Genomic DNA, 19,361 nt, shown 5'->3' with positions numbered 1-19,361 from the left:
GCCCACGCTGAGTCCTGACCGTGGTGGAGACTTGGCAGACTGTCCTTCTCGCCTGGAAAGGGAGATGGTCAAAGGCTGAATTGCCGTCTCTAGAGGGGACACTCCAACCGAACCACCGCGCAGATTGCCCCAAGGGTCCTGAAGGGTGCCGGGAGCCTCCCGAGGGCGGGGATCGTGGGGCAGGATGGAGAGGCTGACGCCCGACCAGCCTGATGTGGTCGTGGGGTGAGGCAACCCAGACGCGCCGGGTCAGCCAGTCCCAGGGATGGGAACTCTCCGGCAGGCAGAGGCGCGCGGGGCGGGGCCGCGGGGGCGGGGCCAGGCCAGGCCCCGCCCCTCGCCGCCGCTGTCCGTGGTCTCCAAGTCTGCGAGGCCGCCGCGGCCGCCGAGAGCCGGGCTCCGCAGCCCGCGCGCCCCGGGGTCTATGGAGCGGCCCCTCCGCGCCAGCCGGCCGGCCCCACGCCGCGCCCCGAGCCCGCCCCTCGGCCAGGTGAGCCCGCAGGGGGCCGAGCGCGCGCGGGACGCCTGAAAGCTCGGCGGGAGGGCAGGGGGACCCCCGGGTCCTGCTGGGGTGCGGGGCCAAGGCCGGTGACCCAGAGGCCACGGCGTCCGGACGCCTGTGCCGCCGGGGTCCGGGGAGCGGTGGAGCGTGCTCGCCGGAGCCCCGGCCACACGGGCTCGGGGGACTAGACGTCAGCGCGTCTGGGGGAGCCTTGGGGGCCACCTGGATGCCGGGGACACGAGCGGCCTGGACGCCCGACCGTGGAGAGGGAAGAGCCAGCTGGACACGTCCCTGGTTCTAGGCAATCTGGATTGGGGAACAGCCGGGCCCCGAGTGTCACGTCCGTCCCGGGGTCACCGGCCAGGCTCTCACGCCCCGGTCTGCGGGGGGTGGGGGGGAGTTGCAGGTTGGGGGGTTGAGCAGCCGGGTCAGGAGGCGCCACCTCGAGGGGCTCGGGCGCTTCCTGGGCGGGACGTGGGGCGGGGTCCCCGTGTGCGCGCTGCCCCCGCGGCCCGGGCTGGGGAGCGGGACGCGGCTGCGGGCCCTGGGCGTTGGGGGCCCCGGGGGGGCCGGGGCCGGGAGCGTCTGGGCCCCGGCGAGGCGCCCGCCCCGCGCGCGCAGCTTGGGCATGCCTGGCACGCAGCGCGCGGGCCGGTCCGATCCGTATGCGCGCCGCGTGCGCCCATTGGTATGCGGGAGCCGGCCCGGCGCGGGCGTGCGGCTGGCGGGCGGCGCGGGGGCGGCGGGGCACGTCCTCGCCGGGGCGCCGGGGCGGGGACGCGGCCGCCGGGAGGGAAACTGAGGCACGCGTCTGCGCCAGCTCCCGGGCGCGCCCGGGGGGCACCTGCGCGCACCTCACTTTCCCCAGACACTCTTCCCCCTAGAAGACCGAGCCCCGCCCGCTGCGCCCTCGCGTCTGAAGCCCCAGGCCCCCGCCGCGATGGCCACCCCCTACCCCAGAGGCGGCGGCCGCGCCGAAGTCAGGTGCGGGGCGGGCCGCGGAGCCGGCGCCCCCTGGGACTTCCTGCCGGGGCTCGTGGTCAAGGCCCCGCCCGGACCCTGGTGAGCCAGCCTGCCGCCCTGATCCGCCTTTCCCCCCAGGGCGGGGGGACCTTCGCCGCCCCGGGCTCACTCCCAGCTCCGTCCCCAGCCCCCGGCCCCGACCCCACACCCCCCCCCCCGCGCACACACACACATACTCTGGGGCCAAGGGGAAGGGTCTGACCCCGAGGAGCCCGCTGGCCTGACATCCCGACTGAAGCAGGAGGCCCGACAGTTCAAGACCAGCCTGGGCGAAATAGACGGGTCTCAAAAGACGGAAATGAGAGCCGGGCGTGGTTGCGCGCGCCTTTAACCTCGTTACTACCGAGGCAAGCGCGTCTCCGTAAGTTCAAGGCCAGCCTGGTCTACACAGTGAGACTCCCTGTCTCAAAAACTGAAAAAAACAAAACAAAAAAAACCAGGCCTGAGCGATGTAGCTCCGAGATAGAGTACTGGAGACCCTGGGTTCAACCCCTAGCACCGCCAATATTGTAATAATAATAATAATTGTTGTTGTTGTTAAATAAAGGTTCTGTCCCTGTCCCGAAAGCCAGCAAGGGTGTAGAACCGGCACTCAGGTGTGTCCCACTTCCTCCCCGGGGCCCCCACTGACACCTCCTCCATGCCGCCCGCCCAGCCTGCAGGCACAGCGCAAAGAAAAGTCCCGCAACGCGGCGCGCTGGCGACGCGGGAAGGAAAACCTAGAGTTCTTCGAGCTGGCCAAGCTGCTCCCTCTGCCCGGCGCCATCTCCAGCCAGCTGGACAAGGCGTCCATCGTGCGCCTCAGCGTCACCTACCTCCGCCTGCGTCGCTTCGCCGCGCTGGGGGCGCCGCCCTGGGGCCTGCGGGCCGTGGGGCCGCCGGCGGGGCTCGGTGAGTGCGCATGCGCATGCTGCCAAAGCCGTCCCTGCCACCCCAGCCCAGCCTTGGGGACCGCCTCGGGCGGCAGGACTCCCGGGCCAGCTCCTGGGGAGCCAGCAAACCTTCCCTAGTTCCTAGCTGGTGACTTAACGCTCTCCAGGGGGCAGAAAGTTGAGGACTTTTGTGAACTTGTGACCTAAGGCGTCTGGTGAGACAGGGTCTCACTGCGTGTAGCCCTGGCTAACCTGAGCCTTGCTATGTAGACCAGGCTGGCTTCCAGCTCCCGTGCCTCTGGCTCCCGTGGGCCACCACGCTGGCCTCCCCTGGCTGGGCCTGGCCTCGAATTTGGGATTCTCCTGCCTCCGTGCTCAGGGCTGGGAGTTCAGGTGTCCGCCACGGGACCCAGCAGAGGCTATTAATGATTATTATCAGGGGAGATGAGCCATTGTGGTCACAAAAGTTTTTAGCCCACAGCAGCCCGTCCTGAGGCTTCCGCCGAGCCGGTGAGGGAGAGCTAGCTCCTGACCCTGGCCTGTGGAGCTTTGGGGGCTGAAGTCCCCATTTGGGGTGAGGAGACATACTGCCTAGGGAGGAGGACAGAAGGTGACCAGCAAGGCCTCTAGGCGGCACTAACTGAGTGGCCACCCGGCCCCCAGCCCCTAGCTCCGCAGCCCTCGGCAGGCACCTCCTCTTCCTCTGCTGCATCAAGACATGGTAGTGATGTCAGGCCGTAGCACACACCTGTGATGCCAGCAGAGGCAGAAGCAGAGGCAGGCGGAGCTCTGTGAGTTTGAGGCCAGCCTGGTCCACAGAGGCAGCTCCAGGACAGCCAGGGCTACATAGAGAAACCCTGTCTCGAAAAACCAAAAAGAAGAGAAAGGAGGAGGAGGAGGAGGAAGCAGAAGGAAAGAACGAAAGAAAGAAATGGGAGTGATCCTCAGGGCTGCCTCATCAGACCGACCAGACTGATGACTGTCTGGCCCCGGCACTCCCGGCAGGCCACCACCGTCACCATGCGTGACGTGTGTGTGTGTGTGTGTGTGTGTGTGTGCGCGCGAGCGAGCATCGTGAGTGCCCAGCACTTAGCAGGGAACCCTAGACCACGGTCAGGGCCCAAGCAGGCTGTGGTGTGGATGGCTGATGCTCCCATTGCTCCTGAGACTGAGGCAGGAGGATCACCGTGAGTATGAAGCCAGAAACAGAAAAGGTCAGTCACGGTGGCATTGGCATCCCAGTCCTGGGGAAGGCAAGGCAGGCATATCTGCGGGTCCGGGTCCAGCCTGCTCTGTGTAGTTCCAGACCAGCCGGGGCTGCGGAGAGAGAGCAGCAGAAACAAACAAACAACAGAAAAATAAAAATGAAAGATTCTATCAAGACGCAGGCGCGAAAGCGCACACCTGTAACTGCAACAGGCAGGGGGGTCCTCAGCTGCATAGTGAGTTCTAGGCCAGCCTGGGCTGCGTGAGAGCGTGTCTCCAGGGAGAGTAATTAATAGAGAAAAAATAAAAAGAAGTCCCTTGGAGGTGCGGCGGGCCGCGTAGGGAAGAGCTGTAATCTAACTGGTAAAATGTAGACCATTATGGTGGCAACATGCGGGGGAAGCTCTCACCACCCCTTCAATTACTGATGCGTTAGCTTGTCATCATTCTATTTTATAAGTCCCTGCTTGTTATCACAGGGCAGCGAAGCTGCTCCCTCAGGTCTCAGGTGGCTCGGGGCCCCACCTGAAGAATGGGGTGTCCTTAGGGTAGGGTTGGAGAGGGCTCCTTTTCCCTTCCTGCCCTAGCACCCAGGGAGGAGGTGGGGGAGAGAAAATAGCATTGATTAAGGCCCGCAATAAATCACCATTTAAATTTAAATAATCCGGCTTCCCAGGCGGTAATTAGGCGAATTGACTGGCGCTGAGAGAATGCAGCATTAGGCAGGCTGATTACTGTCATTACCTCGAACAACATGTGCGCTGGCAGGGATAAACATCTTGTCTATTGTCCTGGAGCCCCGGGGAGGGGGGCCCAGAGAGCCCTGCCGGGTCCAGCCGCAGCCCCCAGCCTCCCGTCGTGGCCCGGCTCCTGGGCCATCTCTGGGCTACTTCCACAATGCCCACCTGAGCATCAGAACCAACTGGTCAGGACGGGGCGGGGGGCGAGGCGGGAGGGGGCCACAGCATCCTGAGCAGGGCGTGGCTCACGCCTTGAATCCCAGCACTCCGGGAGGCAGAGGCATGTGGATCGCTGTGAATTCGAGGCCAGCCTGGTCTACAAAGCGAGTCCAGGACGGCCAGGGCTACACAGAGAAACCCTGTCTCTAAAAAAAGGGGGGGAGGAGTGCTTAGCCTGCGCGTGCCCCTGAGCACAGGTGTCCACAGAGGCCAGAAGAGGGTACTGGGTTCCTGAAATCAGAGTCACAGCCGGTTGTGAGCCACCTCGTGGGTGCCGGGAACGGAACCCTGGTCCCCTGGAGGAGCAGCCTGTGCTCGCAATCGCTGAGCGGGCTCTCAGGGCCCCAGAAGTTTTTCTGAAGTTTTCCTTTGAGGGGGAGGGGAGCAGGAGTCACTCTTCTCTTTGAGCCCAGGTGTCATAAACTGGCAGACAGGTATGGCTGCTCGGGCAAAGCTTTACCTGTTGAGCTACTTCAGGGACGGGGCCAATCTTTTTTTATTTTTATTTTTTTCCTTTTTTCGAGACAAGGTCTCTGAGTGTAGCCCCAGATGGCCTGTAACTACAAAGCAGGCCTTGAACCCAGAGAGATCTGCCTTCCTCTGCCTCCTGAGGACCGGGATTAAAGTTAAATGCCAGCACATCTGTGAGCCTCGAATCCCTTTTGAGCTATCACACTTGGCATCCCTTCCAGGTCCAGGCCTGTTTCGTTTGGTTTTGTTTTAGATAACTCCCTATCCGTCTCTTCCTCTGACCTTGCTTTTTTTATGTATACGGGACTTTTAGTCTGTGTGTATGTCTGGGCACCATTTTCATGCCCGGTGCCCAGGAAGGCCAGAAGAGGGCATTGGATACCCAGTACCTAGAGTCACAGCTGGTTTTGAGCTGCCATATGGGTGCTGCGGATTGAACTTGGGTCCTTGGAAAGAACAGCCAGTGCCCTTAACATCAGAGACACCTCCCCAGCCCTCCGCACAAGGGAGGTCAGGACCCCAAGGAACCCGGCCTGAGAGTTAACAGGTGACTCGTATTACTGGACAGCAGTGACTTCCCCTGAGTGAGCGGAGCCCAGTGGATGTGGGAGCCATGCTGTGTGACAGAGGGAGGGGCGGGCATATTGGATTTACACTGTGTGGTAAGGTCTCTGTCCCTGTCTCTCTCTCCTTGGTGGAAAACGGGGCCGTGATTGATAGAAGACAGTCATTAGGCTCCCTCAGGACAGCCATGACAGCCCAGGTGATGTGCTCTTGCCAGCCCTGTTTGTGTAGGACTTGGCTACCCAGAAGGCCTGTTTCCCTGACTATAGAGCCTGACAGGCCCCACCTTGGATACTCCTTTCTCTCTCTCTAAGCCTCAATCTACAAAACATGGCATCTGTCCTGGGGGTCAGAGTGTTCATAGCGGAGGGTTTTTATGAAGTCAAAACACTCTTTGCCGTTTTTATTTGTTTGTTTATTTGGGGTGGGGCTGCTTTTGGATTTCTTTTTGTTTGGTTTTGGTTTTGATTTCTGCCTGCATACCAGATCGCATTATAGATGGCTATGAGTCACCATGTGGGTGCTGGGAATTGAACTCAGGACCTTGGGAAGAACAGCTAGTGCCCTTAACCTCTGAGCCATCTCTCCAGCCAGAGGTGACTTCTTAGTCCACAGGAGGACGTGCCTGACAGGTGAGCTGACAGTTGAAGGAGTAAGGAAGGAAGCCAGCTGTGAGAGGGCCAGGCAGAGGGTACATTGGATCAGAGGGCAAGCAAACACCAGGAGGAAGCGTGAGGGCTAGTGGGGCAGGGGTAGGGTGGGGTCAGGGAGAGAAGGCAGGAAAGCAGGGAGGGGAAGGCAGTGTCGAGAGAACCTAGAAACTCAGGATTGGTCTACACTGTCACAGAACACCTAGCATTCTTCATGGTGATATATTAGTCACCCACTGTATAACTGGCTATGGCCCTGAAGGCCTTCAATGTACAAAAGCCATTTCACCCTCTCTCTAGACGTGTTTTACAGACAGAGTAGAGGAAGGAACAGACAGAAAGTACATACATGCTCAGTGCAGGGCTGCACTTGCCTAACCTGTAGGAAAGCCTGGGATTACCCCCAGAGTTAGACACAGTGAGACACAGGCTTGTAATCCCAGTACCCAAGGAGAGGACACAGGAGGATCTGGAGTTCAAGGTCATCTCTGGATACATAGCGAATACCAGCCTGACATGTTAACTCACGCCTTTAATCCCTGTGCTCAGGAGGCAGAGGCGGGTGGATCTCTGGGAGTTTGAGGTCAGCCTCGTCTACACAGAGAAACTAACTCTGTCTTAAGGAAGGAAGGAAGGAAGGGAAAGAATTTCCAGAGCAAGTTGCGGTTCCCCTCAGCCAATCTAACCCTATGAAAATAGACATAGGTGCCTGAATGATGGGAAACCTCTCTTCCACTCCCTAAAGTCATAGAAACCTAGCCTTCCATCCCTAATGACCCAAGACAGGAGCCTCATTCAAAGGGAAGGGAGGGAACCCCCTGAAACTTGGTAGTGATCTTAACTCTCCTCCCTTTCCCCTCTCTCTCTTTCTTCCCCTGGGTCTCCATCCCTCCTTTCTCTCCCACCCATCTGATTTTGGCTAATGAATGTTTATTAAATGACTAAGAGATTATTAAGTGAATAAGTGACTTCGGGGGCCCTGGACTTCAGAGGGCAGCTGTGAAGGTGGGATCACATTTGTTGGATTGGGGGAAGGTTGAAAGCTGGTAGGTTTGGGGAGGTAGTAAGGCATCAGTTGGCACCCCTAGGCACACCTTGGGGGTCCTGGTGGCAGGGGATGGGTCCTGTGCACAGGGTTGGGGGTGGGGACAGGGGCCCCCAAGCTCTCCTCTTGTACACCCATCCCAGCGTGCCCATTAATGCCGTTAATTGCAGCAGCTCAGTCTGACCCGGGCTGATCCCAGGAGAGGAAAAATGAAGGAACTAGCAAAAATGACAGGGGAAAATTGCCACAATTAGCAAGCAGCATTGTTCCTGCCTGTCACAGGGCTGCTAGGCGCTGGGTCTCCGGGGAGGGGGTCCCCATCGCCCCTTACATTTATTGTTCCTGGAGGTTTAGGTGGGGAGGAAGCACGGGGGACGGGGAACGGCAGCCAGGTGTCGATGCCCTCCGCTCAGGAGGCCTGGGACAGGCTGGGACAGACCGACTTGGGGGAGTCCTGAGGAACAGAGGCGGTGTGTCCCTGCCTAGGAATAGCAGTGACCCCATCTTCACTCCATGTTTTTCTCCATCATGCTGCCCAGATGCTTGGCATTCTAGGAGCTTAGGCCATTGCAGAAAACCCACTTAAAGAGGAAACTGAGACCAGGCGCAGTGGTACAGACCTGTAATCCCAGCACTCAGGGAGGCAGAGGCAGGTGGATCTCTGTGAGTTCAAGGCCAGCCTGGTCTACACAGTGAGTTCAGGACGGCCAGGGCTACAAAGAGAAACCCTAAAAAAGAAAGAAAGAAAGAAAGAAAGAAAGAAAGAAAGAAAGAAAGAAAGAAAGAAAGAAACTGAAGCACAAAGAGGAAGAGGTGATTCCAGCTGGGCTTCAGCCTAACAAAGAGAAGGTCACTGACAGTGCCCCCACAGTGCTCCCTGGGGGAGGGGTATTGTCTTCTGCACCAGCATGAGACCCCAGTTCTCCTCACTAGGGAGGGAGGCCCTGTGCCATCCAGCCTATGACTTCGTGGCCATGTACATGTCTTCATGTCTTCAACATGTCTGCCAAAGTTACTGTCTTCTATATATGTCTCTGTGATGGTCCACTACACAAGTATATCAGCAGAAGATGTAACTCAGTAGGAGAGCCCCTGCCTAGAATCCCCCAGTGAGGGGCTGGGGTGTGGCTCAGTGGTAGAGCCCCTGCCTAGAATCCCCCAGTGAGGGGCTAGGGTGTGGCTCAGTGGTAGAGTAACTGACATGTGTAAGACTCTGGGTTCAATCCACAGCCACAGTGCCAAATTTGAGTAAAACGTGGGCTATTTTCTGAGCCTCTATCTCAAAGAAACTAAAGAAGTTTTTGTGTGTTGTTATTTTTTGTTTGTTTTTTCGAGACAGGGTATCTCTGTGTAGCCTTGGCGGTTCTGGACTCACGGTATAGACCACAGAGATCCACCTGCCTCTGCCTCCCAGAGTGCTGGAATTAAAAGCGTGTGCTTACCATGCCTGGCTTTTTTTTTTTTTAACTTATATTATTTGTTTATGTGTGTGAGCAGGACCCAGCACACATGTCCTCATAGAGGTCGGAGGACAGTTTGTGAGGATCAGTCTCATTCTATCACACAGGTTCTGGGGAGCAAACTGAGACCCGCAAGCTTGATGGGGCACGCCTTTACCCACTAAACCATCTCAACAATCTTAAAGGTCACTTGTTTGTTGTTTATTTTCACGGGTGTGGCTGTTTTGCCACAGACGTGCAGTGCCCAAAGAGGCCAGAGAGGGTATCACATCCCTTCAGACTTAGGGTTACAAACGGCTGCGAGCTGCCATAAAATTTAATCTGGGTCCTCTTCAAGAGTAGCTAGCATGCACTCCTAACCACTGAGCCATCTCTGCACGCCTCCCCCACTCGTGTTTTTACGCAGGGTCTCACTCTGAGCCCTGGCTTGTCCAGAACTTGCTGTATAGACAGGGCTATTTTAAATTATCCAAATCAGCACCATTTATGGCAGGGACAGACATCACGGCTATCAGATCCTGGTCATAACCTGGGCATTCCACAGCCAAGAGGCAGCCACCTCCGAGGTGCTCCCAAGTGCAGACCTGCTCTCTGCTCCCATGGATTTGCCAGTTCCCAACATTTCATAGACACGGGATAAAACTCATCGTGGTCTTTTGTGCCTGTCTGGTTTCATAAAGGGTTTCGTAATGCTACACCACACACCAAGGCTCCACGGTCTTCAGAGTTAGCTAATATCCTGCCACTTTTGTTTTTCCACTTTTGTTTTTGGTTTCTCTGTGTAGCCTTGGTTGTCCTGGACTCCCTTTGTAGACCAGGCTGGCCTCGAACTCACAGAGATCTGCCTGCCTCTGCCTCCCTGGGTGCTGGAATCATGGGTGTGTGCCACCGGGCCCAGCTGGATCTACTTTTTTTATCTGTTCCTTGGAGGAGTTTGGCTATGTGCAATGCTGTTCTTTTCATGGGCACACAGCACTCCTCACGACTCCTGTTTTCACTTCACTGGGTTGTGAAGGGATTTCCAGAGCCTCACATCACAGTTGTTGTTGCTGTTGAAGAATCACCAAACTGTTTTGTTCAGCTCCTCTCCTAGTTTACATTCCACCCTGTAGAGCAAAAGAGTCCAATTTCTCTACCCACACTTATTTTTTTTGTGTGTGTTTTTTTGTTTTTTGCTACTTTTTCCAGTGTAGAGGCTTGAACCCAGAGTGTTAGACAAACACTCTACCACAGGGCTGGGGATTCTAGGCAGTAGCTCTACCACTGAGCCACACCCCAGCCCCTCACTGGGGGATTCTAGGCAGGGGCTCTACCACTGAGCCACCCCCCAGCCCCTCACTGGGGATTCTAGGCAGGGGCTCTACCACTGAGCCACACCCCGGCTCCTCATTGGGGGATTCTAGGCAGGGGCTCTACCACTGAGCCACCCCCCAGCCCCTCACTGGGGGATTCTAGGCAGGGGCTCTACCACTGAGCCACACCCCGGCTCCTCATTGGGGGATTCTAGGCAGGGGCTCTACCACTGAGCCACACCCCAGCTCCTCACTGGGGGATTCTAGGCAGGGGTTCTACCACTGAGCCACACCCCAGCTCCTCACTGGGGGATTCTAGGCTGGTGATCTTTCACTGAACCACAGCCCCGGTACCACACTGGAGATTTTTAGACAGATGCTTTAGCTATGTTGCCTACCTTCTTTTTAGGTTTGTGTTTGTTTTGTAGAATTGTTTATTTATTTTACATATATGAGTGCTTTGTCTGTAGGTCACCTGCAGGCCAGAAGAGGGCATCAGATCCCAGTATAGATGGTTGGGAGCCACCGTGTGGGTGCTGGGAATTGAACTCAGGAGCCCTGGAAGGGCAGACAGTGCTCTTAACCTCTGAGCCGTCTCTCCAGCCCCCTTTTTTTAGTTTTTAGGTGGGATCTCATCATGTAGCTCAGGCAAGCCTTGAGTTGAGCTGTTGATTCTCCTGCCTCAGCAGTTCACCACAAAGGCCGACTCTGACCTTGACTTACTCTCCAGCCCCCTCTTTTTAGTTTTTAGGTGGGATCTCATCATGTAGCTCAGGCAAGCCTTGAGTTGAGCTGTTGATTCTCCTGCCTCAGCAGTTCACCACAAAGGCCGACTCTGACCTTGACTTACTCTCCTGGACCCAGTAAAGGCTGCGCTGTTCTGGTCACTTCTGTGTCACCAGCGCTGTAGAGGACCTGGGAACGGCAGTGCTCAAGGACCACTTCTGGTGTGCAGATGAATGAGGCAGTGAACAGAGCCCCTCTGTCTTGGGTCTCTGCCGTTCTGGGAACTGGTTCCCCGCGGTGGCTATGAGGTTTAAGACTGCCTGGGTCCCCGAAGGCTGCCCAGGGCACGGGCAGACTGGGAGGCCCTGACTTTCCTGCTCCCTCTGTCCGCAGCCCCCGGCCGCCGAGGCCCTGTGGCTCTGGTCTCTGAAGTCTTCGAGCAACACCTGGGTGGACACATTCTCCAAGTAAGGTCCCTTCCCAGCTGCTGTTTTGTGCTGCCATCTGGCGGTAGCATCTGGGAATAGCACCCCTTTTTCCTGCATTTGGCCCCTGGGGGGCGGGGAAACTAAAGTCCCTTGTTTCTGTTCCTTCCTGGGGGTCCCCCCTCTCCAGACAGAGACCCAGATTCCAGAGGCTGGGGGAGCCCTTCCTACTTCCCCTCCGTTTCTCTCAACTCTAGTCCCTGGACGGCTTCGTGTTCGCCTTGAACCAGGAAGGAAAGTTCCTCTACATCTCAGAGACAGTGTCCATTTACCTGGGTCTGTCGCAGGTAAGAGCCTGCAGTGGGCCGCCGTCTTTACTGCCTGGCCTATGCCTGCCCTCCCCTTTGCTGCCATCACTAGCCTCAACATGAAAACCAGACAGCCGTCCTTGCAACCCTACAGAGCTCCCTGACTCATGCTTGAGGGACTCAGGCACCACCACAAGTTCAAAGCCAGCCAGGGCAACTTAGTAAGACCTTGTCTCAAGGTCAAAACTCGGTCTGAAGATGTAATTTTGTGGTGGAATGCTTGCCTAGACTCTCCCAGCGAGGGAATGAGCTCAGTGAGTATGTCCCTTTGTGCATTCCAAAGGTCCTGGGGTTGAGCCCCAAGGCAGACTGCACCTGGTTGATAGGATGTTTGCCTGGCGTTCAGAGCCATGGGTTGGGCTCCTTTCATAACCCGGGCATGGTGGTGAGCTAGCCTAGACATTAAAGTCCAGCATCCGGCAGGAGGATCAGAAGTTCAGGCCAGCCTAGGCTAATGAGCCTCTGTCTCACAATAACATTCCCACTGTGCGTGGTGATGCAAACCTGTAATCTGGCACTCGGGGGGAGACAGAGGCAGGTGGATCTCTGTGAGTTTGAGGCCAGCGTGATCTTCAGAGTGAGTCTAGGACAACCAAGACTGCACAGAGAAGCCCTGTCTTGAAACAAACAAACAAACAAACAAACAAACAATACTCCCCTAGAGGAGGGGACTTTGGACAAGGGTGTGTTAGTGAGTTGAGGTGGTGTTGGGGTGGGGTCGGAGGTGAGGACTGCAGGGGGATGAGGGCTGGGGGGAGACAGGTCACCCAAGCGGAGGGATGGACAGTGGAGGGATGGACAGTGGAGGCAGGGTGGGCTTCGAGTTTCCAGGGAGGTTTAAATGGGGCTTGAAGGCCAGAGGTTCACTGTGGAATCGGAGCCGCCTCCGTGGAGAAAAGCTGGAAGCTGCGGTGAGGGAGGCGGGGCCGGAAGATCCCGAGGGGGATCTCAGCTCTTTAAAGTGCTGACAGCTGCTGGGCTTGGTAGCATGCATGTGTGGTTTCCAGCCCTCGGGAGTCTGGGGCCAGCCTGGGCTACCTAGCAAACCTCTGTGTGAAAAAGCAAAAAGGGCCGTGTGTGTAGCCGCATAGGCCTTTCCCCCCAGAATTCCAGAGGTTCAGGCAGGTGGATCTCTAAGTTTGGGGACAAGCTGGCCTACCCTACATATAATGAATTCCAGGACAGCCAGAGCTACCCTGTCTCAGAACAAACAAAACCCTTCCCTCCCTGATTTAAAAGAAAGCGGGAAACTTCTAAATTAAAACCCAAGGGTGGTGTGCAGGGCTGCCCAGGCGGGGCGGGCTGGCCCAGGCGGAACCGGCCGCAGCTACCGTGCTCACGCGCTCCTGCATTCCCCTCCATCACCGGCAGGTGGAGCTGACGGGCAGCAGCGTCTTCGACTACATCCACCCCGGGGACCATTCGGAGGTCCTAGAGCAGCTCGGACTGCGGGCCGCGACCTCTGGGCCCCCCACGCCGCCGTCTTTGTCTTCCTCTTCCTCCTCCTCGTCTTCCTCCTCGCTAGTGGACACCCCCGAGATTGGTAATTTCCAAGAATGCCCTCCTTGCCAATGAACGGAGCCTGGGGGGTAAATCCTGGTGTCTGTGTGGAAACGCACTACAAAGCAACACTTTGTAAAAGGGATCAGGCGTACTTAAGGCCGTGCACGAGGCTGGCCAAACTTGCCCGGCTCCCCAAAATGGCCAAGATCTACCAAGAGCTGAGCTTCTGGATGGAGGTGGGGAGAAGGCTTCCAGTTTTTTTGTTTTTGCATTCTACTGTGCCTTTAAAAATTGTATTGGGTCCTTACCCCGAAGCCCAGGCAAGCACAGAGAGCCGATCACACAGTTTGAGAAGCCAGTTCCTTCCCTCCGCCGTGTGGGTCCCAGGTACACGGTCAGACCAGCACATTTACCCCCTGGGCCAGCTTGCCAGCGAGCGCCTCGTTTCTTTGGGTGGAAATTTCCACTCTCATGACAGCTTGAAGGTGGTGTGGAAAGGCCAACGCCCCCCCCAAGCTCCCTTTAGCTTGGAAGTGACTGTTCTGTTTGCTTAACACCCCAAAATGAGCCATGCACAGTATGAAGAGCGCGGAGAGCTGTCTGTCACACGCTGCAGACTAACAGAGGCTCCTGTCACACTTGAGGGCTTGAGAGAGACAGGAAGGTGTGACCATTCTCTCAGGAAGACTTCCTTTCTTTTTGGTTTTTTGAGACGGGGTTTCTCTGTGTAGCCCTGGCTATCCTGGAACTCACTCCATAGACCAGGCTGGCCTTGAACTCAGAGATCTACCTGCCTCTGCCTCCTGAGTGCTGGACTCCATCACTGCACAGCTTCCTATCCCTTTTATACCTCTAGTCTGTGACAGGGGACCTGGCTATAACCACAACAGCCCTAGCCCAACCTTCTGAGGTTCAGTCCCCAGGTGGGAACAACTGACCAGGGAGAGCCCAGAGCAGGTGGCTTCTCTAGCCTGGGGGATAGGGCTGAGAGGTGGCTTTTTCTCAAGGCTCTAGCAGGAACGAGGGGCTTGCCTGACCTGAGGCCTGGCTGCCCCTCGGTGGAAAGATTGTTTTATCAGTGTGCCAGCGCAACCGTTAGAGTGTCTGGAGGGGCCGAAGTGTGAGGCGGGTTCCACGGTGACAGGACCCTGCAAACTACACCAGCTCCTCCCGTTCATCCCCAGAAGCCAGCCCCACCGAGACATCCCCTGCCTTCCGGGTCCAGGAGCGCTCCTTCTTTGTCCGAATGAAGTCTACCCTCACCAAGAGGGGTCTGAACGTCAAAGCCTCGGGGTACAAGGTGGGCACGAGAGCTTCTCTCCTGTGTGCCAGCTGTGTCCCGGGTTAAGAGGTGAGGAGGCCTGAAACCGAGACACTGCAGGCCTCCTCCAGGCCAAGGAACGTGGGTATCAGGTAGAACTGGAGTGCTGGCTTGGCTGTGGTCCTCCTGCCTCAGCAGTCCCTCCTGGTCCCTCCCCAGTCACCCCCACCCCTGCCGATCCTCCCTCACCATTCCCAGCTATGGCCGCTGCCTCTAGCCTCACTTCATCCCTCCCAACAAGCATCTTCCACAGGTCATTCACGTGACAGGGCGCCTGAGGGCCCGAGCCCTGGGCCTTGTGGCCCTCGGCCACACACTGCCCCCAGCCCCGCTGGCTGAACTGCCTCTGCACGGACACATGATCGTCTTCCGCCTCAGCCTGGGCCTCACCATCCTAGCTTGTGAGAGCAGGTACCTGGGTAGGGATGGGAGGGAAGGCGGGTCCACTGCAGACTGGGGATGTGTGGGAATCGGTAAAGCAGGGCCTTCAGGCAGGGGAGGTGGGGGTTCCAGGAGGAGGAAGGACACAAGGGGTGCCTGGGAGAAGGGGTGATGAGCCGGCTCTGCCGGCCAGGCTTGTCCATTTCTTTCTGGTCTCCCGGCACGCATCCTTTCTTCACCTATATTATTACTGTGCCTGTTTTACAGAGGGAAAAAGAACTGTATTTCAAGGGCGTGGACCCTGGGGAACCCTGCAGCCAGCTCTGCTGTCTTGAATCACCGATGTCTTTAACACTGCCTCCCTTTTCTCCTGCCTCCTCCAGAGTTAGCGACCATATGGACATGGGACCTTCGGAACTGGTGGGACGCAGCTGCTACCAGTTTGTCCACGGACAGGACGCAACCAGGATCCGTCAAAGCCATCTGGACCGTGAGACACACTTCTGTACCCTCTCCCCACCCCCTACCACCACAAAGACCTCAATGCCTCTGTTGCCCTGTTCCCTGGGAAGTCCCACTTCAGGGCTAACCACAGTCTCTGCTTGCGCTGCAGCTCCTGGGGCTCTGTTGGGAACAGAAAAGCATCATAGAGGCTGAGCGGGGGTTGGGGGGGTAAGTGGGATATGAGGGGGTCTCTGACCAATGTTGGGGTACCTCTGGTCTCTGATTACCTCTGTGCCTTTCTCTGTCTTTCTCGATTCTCCTCACTCTGGCCACCCCTGCCTGTCTCCTGACCACCTTGACCTTCCTCACACACCCCCACCCCAACCCCTCTGGGTTCTCTGATCCCTGGGATGGACCAGTGCTGGACAAAGGTCAGGTGGTGACTGGTTACTACCGTTGGCTGCAGCGTGCGGGGGGCTTCGTGTGGCTGCAGTCCGTAGCCACCGTGGCCGGGAACGGGAAGAGCTCCGGGGAGCATCACGTGCTGTGGGTCAGCCACGTGCTCAGGTAAGTGGTGGCCGTGTGACGGGAGCCGCTTCCCCCATCCCAACCAGGGCCCTCAAGGGAGGGTTCTGAAGGGCATGGGAGCAAAGGCCTAGGTGTGGACGCGGAGGGGTCAGCGCTGGGAGGATGGGAGGGACCCTGCCGTTCTGCAGGCTGGGCAAGGCTCGCGGTGCTCTGCCTGCGGCTGGAGGAGCGGGGCCGATTCGAGGCAGAGAAGCCGTGGCCGACTCGATGCAGGGAGAACCTGAGTGGCACAAGCCGTGCGCGCACTAGGCAGAGAGCACAGAGCTGATCAAGCCTCTGGCGAGCAGCCCGACCTGCCCAGCGAGAGTCTGGGGCTGAAGCAGAGCGTGGGGAGGACTCTGTAAATGGCCACAGGACGTTCTGTCTCGGGGTCACTGGGGAACTGCTGAAGGTCTATGTCTGGGGGGGTCACGGGCAAGTCCGCACTGTTGGGGAAACGCTTCTTGCTAGCGGAGTGCTGACTGGGGATAAACAGGGACCAGACAACAAGAGGACGCTGGCGTGTGCTTTAAGAAATGCCAGGAGAAGGGTGCCATCCGCCCCTTCCCAGAGCTAAGATTTTATCTGGACCCTAGAAGGGAACGGGTCAGTTAGAAGAGACTGAGAAAACCATGACACGCTTAGAGGAACCCAGTTAACGTCAGGTGGCTGACAGCGGCCCAGGGTTGCCCAAGGAGGGAGAGCTCAGCTGAGAAGGGATTTTGGAGCTGGGCCTGGGCCTCCAATCCCAGCCAGCGGAAATCTATAGCCCCGACAAAAAGTTGTAAGTGCTCAGGGTAGCACCCACAAACTCCGTCCTGGGAAATGTCTACACTCGCTGCTGACCCAAGACCCGGTTTTCAGTCCCATCATCTTGTCCCCAGCCACGCCGAAGGGGGCCAAACACCCCTGGATGCCTTCCAGCTCCCAGCTGTGGTGTCTCAGGAGGACTCGCCCAGCCCAGGCCCAGAGCCCACAGGTGAGCTAAGCCAAGGAGGAGGGCGGAGGGACCGCAGGGATTACCTGTTGTGGAAGGCGCTCACCGTAACCGTTTACACTAGTGCTGAAGTTAAATGTCCCGAGAGCTGAGGTGACGCAGTGGGTAAACTGCTTGCCAGGACAGCTTGAGGACACGGGTTTGGGCCCTCATCAATAAAAGCCAGGTGTGGTCATCTGCAACCTCACTGCTGTGGAACGGGAGGCCTCCCAAGACTGAAGCTCAAGGCTGAGAACCGGTCTCAGAAGTCTCCTTCCAGGCTGGTATGGTGCTGAAGGACTACAGTGCCAGCTACTGGGGAGGCTGAGGCAGAGAGATGCCAAGGTCAAGGTTAGCCAGGACAATTTAGCAAGACCATGTCTCAGAAAGTCAAAAGGTCTAGGGAGGTGATCTCGTGGACAGAGATCTTATGCTGTGTAGGCATAAGATCAGAGCTTGGGCTGGGTGGTGATGGCACACGCATTTAATCCCAGTGTTCACGGGGCAGAGGGCCTGGTCTACAGAGTGTTCCAGGACAGCCAGGGCTACACAGAGAAACCCTGTCTTGACAAAAAATAAAAACTAACCAAACAAAGGCCCTGAGTTTGGATCTCCAGCGCCCATATAATATCTGGGTTCCCCAGTGCTGGAACGGGCAGACAGGTAGATCTGAGGGGTCTGCTGATAAACCAGCCTAAACAGAGATATGTGAGCGCCAGGTTCAGGGATGGGCTCTCAAAAACAGTCCAGTGAGATGGCCCAGCAGATCAGAGTGCCTTGTCCTGTGAGCCTGATGAGCGGCCACTCCCTAGAATCCACAGGGAAAAGAAAGCCAGTTTCCAAGTTGTCCTGTGACCCCAGGCATGTCACTGCACTGTGCAGCCACATGCACACATGCATAGAGCAGCTACAGATACGGCCAACGAGACGGCCTCATGACCCAGAAAAGAACGGCTTCAGAACCCACACAAAGACGGAAATAGAAAACCAGCCCTGCAAAGCTCTCCTCTGACCTAATCTACACCTGTATGCCTCTTCGGTCCCACACACAATAATAACAACAAAATTGATGTCTGAGTGGCAGACAAAGTGGCGAATCAGAGAAAGACTTGACAGAATAGGATAGCCCAACTTGCATAAGAGAGAGGAAAGGGAAGCTACTTAAGAGAGCAGCACAGAGAATGAGAGAGGGGAGGCAGTTTTACCAGAGACATTGAATAGAGAGCAAGCAAAATGAGAAGGAGCCAGAAGATTAGAAGAGAGTACTAGAGTTAGTTTGAGGCCAAGCAGAACAATTCAGAGGCTGAGAGAAAAGCCAGATTGAGTAAGTTAACTGGAAGAGGAGTTTGAGTGGGAGCAGAGAGTTGAAGCAGCAAGCACAGCTCAGAACAAGAAAGGGTGAGCTTACTCATCAGTAAGTCTCGGAGGCTGAAGGCATTCTAGGTCTGGGTTAGAATGTATGGTCGTTAGAATCTTCCCAGACTAGGTCTAGGTTAATCAGGCGAATAAAAGTTACTTTTACAATAAATAGTAAATAAGTGATAGAGGAAGACGACCAGTGTTGATTACTCAGCTCCATCCCCTCACCCCAAAACACAAAGAGTAGAATCCCCCAGTGAGGGGCTGGGGTGTGGCTCAATGGTAGAGCCCCTGCCTAGAATCCCCCAGTGAGGGGCTGGGGTGTGGCTCAATGGTAGAGCCCCTGCCTAGAATCCCCCAGTGAGGGGCTGGGGGGTGGTTCAATGGTAGAGTCCATGCCTAGAATCCGCCACAGGCAGAAGTAAAGGGCTGTGGGCATTGCTCATCAGTAGAGCTCCGCAAAGAATAAAAATACAGTATCTTCTTCAGAGGAAGAGCCTGCAGTTGACCCAAAGCAAGCTGCCTCCGTGGACCAGGACAAAGACCCTCAGACCCGAGGCAAACGCATCAAGGTGGAGCCGGGCCCGAAGGAGGCTAGAGCCGCAGAGGACAGTGGAGAGGAGGAGCTCTCGGCCCCACCGGCCCCACCTCGCCGAGGAGAATTCACCTCCGTTATCCGGGCGGGGGCCCTGAAGCAGGATCCAGTACTGCCGTGGGGCCTGACAACTCCGGGGGAGCCCTCCCCCGCCCTCCTGCATGCAGGCTTCTTGCCTCCCGTGGTGCGGGGCCTGTGCACACCGGGCGCCATCCGCTATGGGCCTGCAGAGCTGAGCCTGATGTATCCGCACCTGCACAGGCTGGGCCCAGCACCCACGTTCCCAGAGGCCTTCTACCCCACGCTGGGCCTGCCATATCCTGCAGCCTCGGGGACCAGGGTGCAGCGGAAGGGAGACTGAAGACAGTGCAACACTGGGCCCTTGTTGAGAATTAAACACCGCTCCCTGAGGGGGTCCGTCCCCAGGGACTCTGCCTCTGCCTTCCATGACTGCGTTTCCTTGTTCCTTCAAAATTCTTTGTGTGTGTGTTCTCGTGTGGCATGCTGTGAGGTTAGTGCTCTCCTTTCACCATGTGGGTCCCGAGGCTCAGACTCAAGGTCGGCAGGCTTGGGAGCAAAGGCTCGCACCCCTCCACCTGCCTCACCCCCACTGGTTGCCTCTTCGCCCCTCCCAGCTTCCCTGCATAACAAG

The 19,361-nt window shown here is 57.2% G+C and overlaps 1 protein-coding gene across 1 annotated transcript; it reads left to right on the top strand.

Annotated features, from left to right (window-relative positions):
• The first annotated feature begins 363 nt into the window (after window positions 1–363).
• Window positions 364–19,153, top strand: Npas1 (neuronal PAS domain protein 1). The gene is made up of 12 exons (XM_021657692.2): window positions 364–490; window positions 1,387–1,564; window positions 2,181–2,416; window positions 11,164–11,237; window positions 11,453–11,542; window positions 12,935–13,106; window positions 14,251–14,366; window positions 14,641–14,798; window positions 15,152–15,258; window positions 15,632–15,779; window positions 16,664–16,758; window positions 18,604–19,153. Exons 2-12 carry the CDS (start codon window positions 1,443–1,445, stop codon window positions 19,068–19,070), a joined length of 1,785 nt encoding a protein of 594 aa, XP_021513367.1. The 5' UTR covers window positions 364–490; window positions 1,387–1,442; the 3' UTR covers window positions 19,071–19,153.
• The last annotated feature ends 208 nt before the right edge of the window (window positions 19,154–19,361 follow it).

Source organism: Meriones unguiculatus, chromosome 1 (assembly GCF_030254825.1).
Source record: "Meriones unguiculatus strain TT.TT164.6M chromosome 1, Bangor_MerUng_6.1, whole genome shotgun sequence".
NCBI lineage: Eukaryota > Metazoa > Chordata > Mammalia > Rodentia > Muridae > Meriones > Meriones unguiculatus.
This window is presented reverse-complemented; position numbering and strand designations above follow the sequence as displayed.

Bases quoted from the DNA above. Each gene is read 5' to 3' on its own strand.
- Npas1 (XM_021657692.2), top strand. From the start codon at position 1,443: ATGGCCACCCCCTACCCCAGAGGCGGCGGCCGCGCCGAAGTCAGGTGC. The intron at 13,107-14,250 runs GTAATTTCCAAG...GTTCATCCCCAG, and splicing joins AGTGGACACCCCCGAGATTG to AAGCCAGCCCCACCGAGACA. The intron at 16,759-18,603 runs GTGAGCTAAGCC...TATCTTCTTCAG, and splicing joins CCCAGGCCCAGAGCCCACAG to AGGAAGAGCCTGCAGTTGAC.